The sequence below is a fragment of the Ambystoma mexicanum genome, chromosome 8, assembly GCF_040938575.1.
Source record: "Ambystoma mexicanum isolate Mex_15411 chromosome 8, UKY_AmexF1_1, whole genome shotgun sequence".
Taxonomy (NCBI): Eukaryota; Metazoa; Chordata; class Amphibia; order Caudata; family Ambystomatidae; genus Ambystoma; species Ambystoma mexicanum.
This window is the reverse complement of record NC_090929.1, coordinates 290,208,723-290,221,175: the sequence shown is the minus strand read 5'-3', so window position 1 is coordinate 290,221,175 and position 12,453 is coordinate 290,208,723. Positions and strand designations below refer to the sequence as shown.

At 46.1% G+C, this 12,453-nt stretch overlaps 1 protein-coding gene across 4 annotated transcripts in view; it reads right to left on the bottom strand.

Annotated features, from left to right (window-relative positions):
• Nucleotides 1–234: 234 nt before the first annotated feature.
• AKNA (AT-hook transcription factor) overlaps nt 235–12,453 on the bottom strand; it is a 442,732-nt gene continuing 430,513 nt past the window's right edge. For all 4 annotated transcript variants that reach the window (XM_069609684.1, XM_069609685.1, XM_069609686.1 and 1 more), the window contains exons 21-23: nt 9,195–9,326; nt 6,121–6,319; nt 235–5,059 (exon numbers count right to left, since the gene is read on the bottom strand). In XM_069609684.1, coding sequence (XP_069465785.1) covers nt 4,771–5,059; nt 6,121–6,319; nt 9,195–9,326 — 620 coding nt within the window. In that variant the 3' untranslated portion in view covers nt 235–4,770. The remainder of the gene's footprint in view (nt 5,060–6,120; nt 6,320–9,194; nt 9,327–12,453) is intronic.

Genomic DNA, 12,453 nt, shown 5'->3' with positions numbered 1-12,453 from the left:
GTGTTGAGTGCTGGCACTTGGGCGCTGGTACTTATAAAACCTGCTCGGGTCCCAGTTTTTACACCTCCATCCTGGTATATGATATGATATGGCATGTATAACCCGCCTATACACAAGTGTCTCAACATCCTGAACACAGAATCCAACCCAGATGTTCATAAAGAGTGGCTTGATTCTTGCCCCAGTGCACACCACTGTGCATGCCGCAGCATCAAACACAACACGAGTCTCTCCTTAGGTATAAAAGAGAAAATTATTTATTTCGTAAAAAATAAGCAGCAACAAAATTAATTTATTACAAAAACAAAATGTTTGAGAACACAATTTCGGAATGTTACAGCATCGTGTTAAAAACCTTCCACACCACCCTCCCCCAGTATTATTGCATTATAAAGGGTCGGTCCCTGCGGTTGCAGTGAACCCCCCTCACAGTACTGTCGGTGTATAAACATTGACTTGGTTATTGCTTCTTTTGCCGTGATTTACCTAAGGGGACTTTTCCCCCAGTTGTCGCTCATCGCACCCGCTCCATCTAGGCCCATCGCACGCTCTCCATCTCAGCTTGCTACTTATGTATTACCTACGAGCAATGCCACACAGACAGGGCAGCTTGCAGCTACCTATGCCCTCCCAGCAATAAGGACACTATCATGATATATTGGGCGCAGTCACGCCCCCTGTGCAATGGGAAGTGGTCCGAAAGCAGAAGGATGGGCAAAGGACCCTGCAAACGAAATCACAAAAATGATCCATAACAAGTTTGTCAAACCTCATCAACGAGCAGACAAATGTTGACCTCTTTCAGCTTAACTTGCCCTGTAGAACGTTCAAGATGACGCTCAAGGGGGCAAAACATTAAGGCACAATCGAGTGGGTGGGACACCATTTCCTGCATTCGTAAAGACCTGCACTTCTGAAATGTGAGACATATCAGCAAAGCTATGAGCCTCTGACAAAGCCTAGCTTCAGCTTCTTGGGAGCTCAGATTAAGCATCAACAATCAAAGCCCTTCTGAATACGCCCTGCCTGCTGACTCCGAGCTGGCTTAGCATCCTGCAAACAAGTTGCACAATGTCGATACTGTTTTACACATCGAAAAACGGCAAAACAATACAAAAGGTACAATGCAGGTGAGCTGGATTGTATGGAATGTAGGCTCGGAAATTGCAGAATAAAACCTAAGCCCAGCAGCTCAGGCATCTAAAGTTGGACTGTAAAGATGAAATCCCTTTCCCATGCCCTTCAGTGAATCATCAAAAGAATGAGGGCTCTGAAGTCAAGCCAACAAGACAATCGGATGTGTTGTACACGTGTCCATCCGTCCGTACTCCACAAAAACCTAGCGTGGGGACAGCACCGCACTGAAAGGTGTCTTGCTTCAAAATGACGAAGTCTCTCCCCTCTTTCTGAGAACGTATAGGTTCCTACGAACGGCAATTCTTGGAGGAGACTTACCTAATAAGTAGTTGACAGACCCTGGGGACAAGATCACACAAAGTAATGTAGACAATTTTGGCAAGTTGCAAGAAGTACACAAAAGGTACATAAGAGCTCAAACCAAGATAGACACCTCTCAAAGTACCAGACTTCTATATGTGGTGGTAAAGACAACCAATAGGGCTCCCACTAACGAAACCCTACATTTAGGGCGTTTCTGCAATATTCGACATTCTACTGAAATCGCAGAGACATATGTTAAAAAATCTTTAAAAATACACTGGTATGTTCATGAAAAAAAGATTGGTACCAGTGTTCATCTAAAAATAAGAAGGATTGTAGAGCAAGACTTTCTTAAGCAAGAGGTACCAGGAGGAGGACCCGGGACTCCAGCCTGCAGAGGATCTGGCAACTAGCAGTTGTTTCAAGAGCTCAGCATTCAAGGCAGGACTGTAGAAGATGAGAGCGTAATATCCCTGGTATTACCCCAGGCAATATTAACACAATCAACTAGGCCCCTGCAAGCCAATGCACTCCAGCATTTCAATAAATCGCTTGGACACTCAGAGTCAGGCAGAGGGGTGGATAATGCCCTTCATAGCCCACCCCTGTGCTTCGCTCTCTTCTTACATAACATAGAAGTACACATAAAAATACCATTGATCATTAATAAATTAAAGAGATGATGGGAAAGCAGCATACACAATGAAATCAGTAGTAACAAAAAGAATCATCCTTGAAAGAAAAGACATTCAATCACACACTCAAACTTCATGAACATTAAATAATACTAATAAAATAAAATGCACAATAGCATTCAGATGAGCTTAATCCACAAAATAGAGAGAGGGACATGGGTTGTTCTAAACAGGAACCTGCTGTATTCTGTTGCGTCTGTGGCCTGAATAGAGTAGGTTCAGAATTTGCTCTGTGCTCTCTCTCCTGGTAGCAAACACCTGTTCACTTTGCTCATGAGAAGCCTGGGCTTCCTTATCCTGAATCCTTTGCTCTTTCTCCATACGGTAGTTCCTTCCCCTCGTGCCCTCCATCCAGAGGCTGAGAGGTCTCCTTCCTTTAACCCGTACACAATGTCTCACAGTTGTCCAGGTCTTGCTTAGACTTGCAACCAGCATTCAGGGTGTGCTTTACATCAATGTCTACTTGTGTTTGCCAGTGCCTCTTCGACCAGTGCCTGCACCTACAGGCCTTCCAGGGCAGCATGTCTTAGTTCAACCTACTGCTTCTTGTTTTGACCTCAGTGTCTCAGCATACTTGATCCTTAGCTTTTCTTACTTCACATCATCCCTGTCTAGCCCTCATTGTTTCAGCCTGTATCTAGTATTGGGACATTCCCCAGGTCTAGCTCTCATTGCATAGACCTGTGGCTTGTGCTTCAGGTTCAATAGGTGTCTCTCACCTTGCTTTGAGCTGTACTTAGTTCATGGGTGTTATAAATGTCATGAGCTTTGACGTTTAACCTCTGACAAAGTACCTCAAGTTTCCTGAGGTCCACATCTTCTTGCACTGAGCTCTTCGCAGTGCCCATGAGCCCTCATTTCCACCTATCCTTGTTTTGACATGTACCTACTTCCTTGAGATTCTACAGATCTAGCTCTTCTTTTTTGACCAATACTCAGTGCCCATGGTTCTCCAAGCCTAGGGCTGATTGCTTTGACCTGCGCCTAATGCTTAGAGGTTACTAAGGTCATGCCTGGAGGTCTTTCTTGCTTTGAACTACGGGTAGTCTTTAAGGAGTTCAACACATAGGCCTGATTGCTTCGATCAGTTCAGGGCCTAGGCACCCTCCAGGTCTAGTTTACTTTTTGCCTGAGTGACCTGTGCCCAAAGCGTTTGTGTTCCCATGGTGCATCTCTCCCTTTCTTCCCACTCTAGCATTTATGCTACTGGTTATCATCACTTTACATCTTGTATTCCACCTCCAAATGGACACTGAAGACTGTTTTCTCAACACCCAGATATCCTACAATTTTGTAACTATGTAGATACCTCCATTTCATGGGGTTAGAACACATTGTTCTGTGTTCTCCTTTAGTATGCAGGAATCTTCTGCCAGTAAAAAATGGGAGTTTAGAAGATATGAAAGCAAAACAAATGCAGAACAATACAGCTAAAAGGAGTGATGAAGACAACATGAAAGACAGCGTGGTCAAATGAAACAAAGGTAGGAGAAGGGGAAAGTGCGGCACTGGCATACTTAGAAGAACATGGAATGTATTTATCTCTGTCAGAAATTGTGCTTCTGTTCACGAGGAGTTAAAATCATAAGAGATAAGGTGCTGGTAGAGATTCAATATAGCAAAAGCCCAGGACTTGCTCATCTCAAAGCCTGAGGTCCTAAACGAGCTTGTGTGGGACCAGCCTACACTTATCAGGCACTTTCGGATCACAGTGCCACGAAAACCAGGCCTGGGAGAAGTGTCAAAAAAGACATATGTGCAGCCAGGGTTGAGAGGCAAACCATGGAAATCATAAGAGCCAAAGATCCAGAATTGTATTTCTTCTAAATGAGCATAAGGAGTGCACAGAGACTCTTATCCTCGCATCTCAGCAGACATAAGATGCCGAGTGAGGTTATCCTCTATTGCCATAAAATGCGACCCGCTGGGCCGAAGGGTAACAGTGCACATTGACAAGCTAACCACAAAGACTGCAGTTAGCAAATTCTAGTTTCTGGTGAACAAATGCTCTCTCTACCCCAGAAGGAGACAGCATTTCAGGATTCCTCTGTGCATCACACATATCTTTTTCTAGTGCAATTAAAATGTGAAGTTAAGGAAGCAAGACCTCACAAGCTTACAGTTTAGAGCGGAATGATTTCAGATTGAAAACATGTACCTGAGTGGACCTTCAAAGTCATTCACACAGCATGATAATTCACATTCATTATTATCAAGTGATAACCAATCACAGCCTGGTAACTGAGGCACAGCACCTCACATTGGATCACAAAAAGAGTCAAATGCAAAGTCGAAGGTAATCCTGAGCGAAGATGTAACACGTTATTTGCCATCTTACTCAGCATTCACCCTAATGTTCAATAAGCCCCAAAAGCAACCCTTTGAAGAGGGACAAAGACCTCTTCTATGGATCCCAACTCCATCCTCTTGTGAGAGATACCCTCCAAACCGGATGTGGTCCTGGTGATGTACAACGAAGAGGCCTCCTCTAGTCCTTCATTATCCTCCTTGAGGGTAGGGAGGATTTATTGGGTAGTTCAGTACTTCAGAGAGTGCCTGGTTGAGTCCTCTTCTCATGGCCTCTTGACCAATTTGATTTTTTGGGGGAAAGTGCAAGGGATTGCGGTCTCCCCTCTCAGAAGAGACATGATTCCCTTAGGCTGCGAGCATTGCTCAAATCGCAGGTCAGCGAGCGGCTCATCCTTTTTGTAGTTAGTTTCATGCTCTGCGCAGCATCCACAGCCCGGCTGAGGGACCAGCGAAGGTCCTCCAGGTCCTCCATGCCGAAAGTCATGGACCGGCGATGCCCTCTACTATGCCGCCGGACCGCTGGTGCCTGCAACTCTGTCATCCTGTAACCACTGGGATAGTACAGTCGGGAGGAACCTGGGGATGTTGAGGTAGGTGTCGGAGATGCACAGTAACTACATAAAAAAAGAACATACATCAGTGCCCAGAAAACACCCAGAATTCATAACTGAGCATCCCATTAAATCCTTTATCACACAGGCAACAGGCCATTTCACAGGCTACAAATTGCCTCCAACTAAATCTGTTTGTTGCTCAATGCTCTGTTCCACCACTGCATCTTTTCTCTTTCCCAAGCTCGTTGCCACTCAGGCCTGTCGATTTTGCAACTTATCTCAGTATCTATGGATGACTATACATACATCTGTCTTTCTATGCTTCAATCTATCTGCCGGAAAAGCAGTCAATATCTCTAAATCTATGCGCATGCAGGTATAAGGCATGTTCTATAGTGTGAACCTAGGTGGGAAGCAAAGGTGTACTTTACAATGGAGAGAGTTCAATAGAACTGGAAAGTTGAGGGAACATGCGTGGAAGCAGGATAGTCCTACAATGGCCAATTCATCAGCAGCAGATGAGATGTTCTTTCAAGAGTAGACTCTTCATTTACTTAATTTAATGCAGAAGGGAGGGCACCCACCAGATGCGCCCCAACATTGTGTTCCACAGTAAAGTTGTATAGCAATAGAAGGCTTGTTTTCTTATTTTTACCTTGTTGCCTCCAAATGTTTTTCAGCCTAGGCTTCTTGTGTCATGCTAGCCTCCGGAGATGCATGTTTTTGACCAGGTCGGAGGCAGCCTGACTGTTCACTACCTTGCATGTGATTCAGGCTACCTTGTATGTGTTTCAGGCCTGTAGGGGCAGTCAGTACAACTCATTTGGGTATGTCCTTTGTTCTTATAAAACTACCTGATTGCTATCCACACTTTTCTCAATTTATCTTACCCACTACAAATCATCTATTCATCCATCCATCTTCTAACACTGCCTATCCCCACCCATCTATTCATCATTTCATGTTTCTGTCCCATCGCCTCTCTGTCTTCCACCTATCTTGTAGCTCATTTTCATCAGGCGCCCACACTTCATGGCCTATTTCTGACCAGATGATTATCTGCTGGAAGGCATATATAGGTGATTTAATGGATGGATCAAGGCACTAAGTGCTGTTCTTACACTATAGACGGTGAATAAGGCACGACGGGTGAGTAAGGCACAAGTGGAACAGTTGGGATGTAAGTGGTCGCTGTAGAAGGAGGTGGAGGACCAGCCATGACCCACACTCCAGGCATGGGGTCCGGCTGCTGCTGCTTTGCTCCTTTAGAAGCCCTCTCTGGGCCCCGTGATGACGCAGCACGCATTTCATCATTCATCACTGAGAAAGGGGACAGAGATAGAAACAATCAGAACTCAGGAGATTAACAGAACTGGTCAAACAACGAACTGAGTGATGCACAACAGATGAGAAACAGAGACTACGTGGGCCCTTTACTTGGTAGAGGAGACAATTGCTTTATGCGCTACCAAGAAAGAATGCTATCACCATCTCCTCAGCCAGCATGCAAGTAACACGCTCTTAACCGTGCCAAGGAAACCCTTCTACAGCCAGTACACACCTATCACACACTCAGCATAGTCTCTTCTGACCCCTTCAACTACCAGCTCACAACTAAAGCACATTCCCAATTCCGCTGCTAGGATGTGGCTACCACATTTCCAGTGGAGGAACCGCAACCACCTCCACATTACATTTTTGTACCACATCCCAACAGAATACACAATGAAAGCTTCCATACTCCACTGCTACAGCATCCATACCACAGTGCCACATGGTGCCACCCTCACCAAGCCAAAATAAAAAATTCTTGCTGCCAACATGGGACACCTTGGCACAACTCTGATCCCAATACAAACTCTACTTGCTAAGCAGCCGTAATCACCTAAATCAATGGAAATACATTCATACCGCCCTTAATGCTGCTATTAAGAAACACTCAGAGGTTTTTGAGACAATTGAGAGGTTCCTGAAACCCAAATGCTTTACGTCACTGAGACCACCTGCTCAGGGGCTGCACACAAAACACAATGGGCCTCATTACACGGATGGCGGTAAGGGTTTACCGGTACCGGTAAATCCTTGCCGCCTTACTACGAGGTCCCTTTGCGGGTTGGTGAATTTAACGGCTGCTTTTTGCAGGCGTTAAAAACCAACCCGCAAAGGGACCAGTGGAGCTAATTACGGTACCACAATTTGCGGTACCGTAATTAGCGCCTTCCCCATTCCCATAGAGCCCTATGGGGCAAAAATGGGAATGGGGAAGGGCAATGGTGGAAGGGGGAATTACCGCCCCGCCAACCTTGGAATGGGGCGGTAATTCCCCTTTCCACCAAGGCGGTGCCGGTATTTTACCGGCATGAACCATGGCGCTAATAGCGCCATGGTTCACCGCCATCCGTGTAATGAGGCCCAATGGCTTTTTCACTGACAGCCTCAGAAATCCCAGAAGCTATCACCACTCATCTCATCACCTGCCTGAACTCCAGACTTGACACAACTATCCTTAATTATTAGCACACCATTGCTGGCCTCTGCTGGCTCTCCAAAGACTTTGAAAGATAGTGGTGTTCCAGCATAAACGGCGTCTAGAATCCCACTGACACAAGCACAATGAGTAGACTGCACTGGTTATGGTCTAGGACAGCATCATTGCACAAAGCTCCACCAACTCGCTGAGCTTCCGGACCCACTCAGTGCTATGAGAGTGATTTTAAACCATCTTATCTTTGACCTGCACCTGCAGCCAGGCTCCACCATTTCCTCTGGTACCTCATTACTTGGATCCGCCATTCATATCAAACCAATCCCAACAGACTACACTCCCTACTGCTTCTCCAGCCCCCCCCTAAGCCCAGCGCTGCCCCTTCTCGTCAACATAAACATGCTCTCCCCATCACCCTTAGCCTCTCCTTCTACACCTACATGGACCAAATAGCCCACAGAGACGATTCCTTGAGCATCTTGGAAACCCTGGGCACCACTGGTGTAAACAATCTCAGGAGCCAATTGAAACTCAATAGGCCCAAAAGTAATGTTATCCTGCAAAGCACCTACAACATGTTCAGCTTCCTCACGCACAAATCTTACTGAACGCTAATGCAATCGCCCCACATCATGCAGCCCCACATAAAGCCATGAGCAAAGCCTTTCAATATTTATGGTCAAAGGTGCCGTGTAAAAGCTCCAACAGCTCAAATATAGACCCAGTACAGCTGCACAAACTACACTAAACTGTAGTGTGATTTGTACCAAACTCAGAATTTTGCCACACACATTAATTCCTGAAGGACAGAGACCAAGAAACATAAAACACAGAATCCAGGCTTGTTTCATCTTACATAAAATAAGCAACTTGTGGTTAATCCACCTCCTGTAAGAGCCAGGAATACGTTCAGGATTGTAGGCCTTATACTTCAACATTTGTAGGATCTGCCAGCTTTCTGGGAGGGGGTAAGAGGGTTGTCTTTCCAGCATATCTCCCACAATTACAGAATAAGGAGCGCTGACCACTTTGACAGCAAACATTCCCAAAACAGGGAGCTGTGACTGCCTCCATATTTGCATATCCACATTAATTGTTCCTAGCACACTCCAAACAGAAGTATATGTAAACACTTAAACAGTCAGTGTTGCCATCAAACTCTCAACCGAAGAAACCGCAAGCACATCAAGTCCGGTGTTACTACCAATGCGGCTTACAGAGGGATCTGAAAGTTACAGTATAGACAGCAGACACCTAGCACGCGCCCAACAGGTGGATCTGGAGCTTCTCTATGCTTAAACACCAACCACACTCCCTCCAGTATGGGATCTGCATCGCTCCACAGCCACATAAAACTCTCCACAACGGGAGGACACCTAACAACCCCTTTGCCCATACAGAGGGGGTCTCTCAACTTTCAACTTTACCTGCTACGCTCACAAAAGAGGGAAATGTGAGCTCTTCTTGTACAACTATACAACCATTGCACTCAGAAAGAAATGAGCCATGACTCCCATTGACCAATCACTGTCCCGACATGATCTCAGAGAACAGCCAGTGTTGCGATTGCTGTCCTTAACGAGGGAGTTCTATACACCTCACAGTTACCATGGGACCCGTGATACTTCCTTAGCCAGGGCACCCATTTTGGGCTGTAAGTAGTTTCCCAATTTTGACCACGACCATGTTACTTGTGGCTGTATTTCTCACCTGGCGTGGGTTGCACTTGTGGGCATCTGCTACTGTCACTACCACTGCACAGTGGGCAGCGCACCTTTGGAGTGCTTTGCATCACCTGTTTCGGAGTGCTGTGCATCCCCTGTTTCCTGGCACCACTCACATCTGAAACAGAAAGAAACGAGACTCCAGTATTACTAGTGATAATCTGTGTCCTATTACCAATGATTGATACATGTGTAACATTATAGCAGAACTGGAAATTGCCCCTTGTGCTGTTTGGCAAATGTGTAAACTACTCAGTACTGTGCATACATGGGGCTTGTGGAGCACAACCATGCTCCATTTGTTGCACAATTGCACACCCTCTTCATTGTTTGTTTTGAAACTAGCCAGTGTAATGACCAGGATGAAGATGATGGGGTTAAAGAGAATGAGTCTCATTACGAGTCCAGTGCTAACCGAGCCGGATAAACTGGCAGGTTACCGCCAGACTCGTATTACCATTCCACATCCGTGATTCCTGGAATTACCGGGGCATTACGACCCCAGTGACCCGGGAATTCCGGAGGCGGAATTGTGTAAGTCCCCATTCCCATGGAGCCCCATAGGACTCCATGGGGATGTGGACCATGGAAACACTGGTTCCGTCTCTGACAGAGGCGGTGTTTCCATGTCCGCCTGTAGGTGGGTGGTGTTAAACCCGCCAGGTCAGACCTGGCAGGAGTGACACCTCCCACTTGCAGGACTCTTAATCAGCTGGTCCGGAAAGAACGGTGGTGGCGGTTTTACCACCACCGTTCTTTCCAGACCGGCAGGGGGTGTTGTTAACATCAAGTCTTTGATTAGGAGTAGCATATTCACTTTAAAGGTTACCTAAACCCACTCATACGTGCTGACTCTCACCCATTCCAAATGATTGGGACAGATTGTCAAGTGAAAGAAAGGCAAGAGGAAGAAGGAAGGAAATACAAAGACGTCCAGCCCCTGATCAGGGGACTGCAGCTATCAGCTCTCTAGATGTTTTGAATAAGGCTCCCATGATGCCTAACCATTGACTATGCTGGCTCGGGCATAGAGATGCTTTAGTCTAACACATCTGGAGAGCAAGGAGCTGTAGTACAAAAACAGCTGCCGATCTAAAAGTTGCAACGTCCTGCCCTAGAAGGACATAAAGGTGGGGGCATTTTCTGGCCAGATCAAGCCAAATATCCACAGGAAGAAGCTATGTCTGGGGTAATACTGGTAGAATGTAGGCGGAGTCGCCCTACTTACCCACTCTGGAGATAGCTAATGTTCACGTGTCTAGAGAGCACTAACAACAGCCTTAAGGGTGTCAAATCTGGATAGGCCGTGCCTTGCATCGCAGAATATCAATGTCTGGAACAATCCATCTTGGGATAGTTGTGTTCATGATGGCTTTGCCACCACTGCACCACTGTGGATTATACAACAATGGGAGAAGATCTGTGACTGTCACTCCTCTTCATGTAAAAGGACAGAGCACACCTTACTTCCCATAAATGAAACATTTCATCACCTAATGATCCATGGTGTGTGGAAAGAACAACGGTACACATGTATCTGTTTGCTCAAATTAAAGTTTGACACAATGCCCAGTTTTTTGGAAGATCAAAATTGTATTAGATTTTACCTTGTGACAAAGGAGAGCAAAACACGTATACCACTTATATCCATAAAGACATATATATCTAAATGCCTTTGAGAGGACCTCCTGTATGTCCCCCTTTCACCTCTTCTCCCTCGCGTTCTCCCAATAACTCACCCTATCCTACATGCATGCAGCATCATTAACACTAGCAAAACTGCATCAAAGCCTAAACCCGATTACATCCAGTTTGTTGGCCCATGTAAAATGCTACCTCCTGCGTGTGAAAGAAAGGCTGAACATAAATGTTAAACAACAATGGGGACAAAGCAGAACCTTGAGGAAGACCGCAGGAAAGAGGGACAGAAGAAGAAGCAAAAGGGGCAGAGATAGAGATTGGCCCCTATCCATCAGGAAGGAGGTGAACCAGGCCAGGAAGGTACCAGAGAGGCCACCGGAAACCAGGCGGGACAGGAAAATGGAATGGTACACAGTGTCGAAAGCCGCTGTCAGGTCTAACAATATCAGGACTCAAACACCACCTCTGTCAACTGGCCGGCTAAGTCATCCACAACAGACACAAGGACACTCTCAGTGCCCCTTCCTGGCTGAAACCCTGACTGGAAGCGGTCCAAGAGAGAAGAGGACTGGCTTAAAGCGCTATATAAATTCCATAAACATAAAGATAAACATAAAGGAAGAAAGAAGAGAAGAGGAAAGGAGGGATCAAAGTTTCCAAAGATTTCATAGGGAAAGGAAGAAGAGAGATAGGACGAAAATCTGACAAATCAGCCTCATCCAGTGACAGCTTTTTCAACATGGGGATCACAGTGTCTTGCTTAAGCACTTTAGGAATCGAACCCGATTGGCAAGAAAGTTAACCGCTTGTCTAACAAAAGATAATGGGCCTCATTACACGGTAGGCGGTAAGGGTTTACCGGTACCGGTAAGGGCACCGGTACCGGTAAACCCTTACCGCCTTACTACGAGTTCCCTTTGCGGGACCCGACCTTAATGGCTGGTTTTACCAGCCGTTAAAGTAGGGTGCCGCAAAGGGACCTTGGTGCTAATTACGGTACCGCAATTTGTGGTACCGTAATTACCACCTTCCCCATTCCCATTATGCCCTCTGGGGGCAAAAATGGGAATGGGGAAGGGCCTTGGTGAATGGGGAATTACTGGCCCCGCTCACCTTGGAGTAGGCCCGTAATTCCGCCATCCACCAAGGCGGACATGGGAAAATACCAGCGGCAACCATGGCGCTAATAGCGCCATGGTTACCGCACAACGTGTAATGAGGCCCAATATGTCCAGCATCATGTCCATCAGGGCCTTGAGTGGAACAGAATCCGAAGGAGCTGCAGATTTAAGCTGACAGACCGCTGAAAAAACAGCGTCATCAGAAAATGCCCAGAAAATTTGACCAACTGGCCCCAGTTTGTTGACAAGACAAATCAGCTGTCAGAGGAAAGACAGATTGCTCCAAGAGAATCTGATCTCGAATAGCCACAATCCTATTCTGAAAAAACATAGCCATAGCGTCACAGCGTAACTGTGAGGAGGCTACGGAGGTAAGAAACTGAGCCGATGAAGAAAAAGATTTCACAACAGCAAAAATCTCCTTGGAGCAATTAAGAACAGTTGTGACCCTACGGGTAAATAAATGCTGCTGTTTAGCCAGCC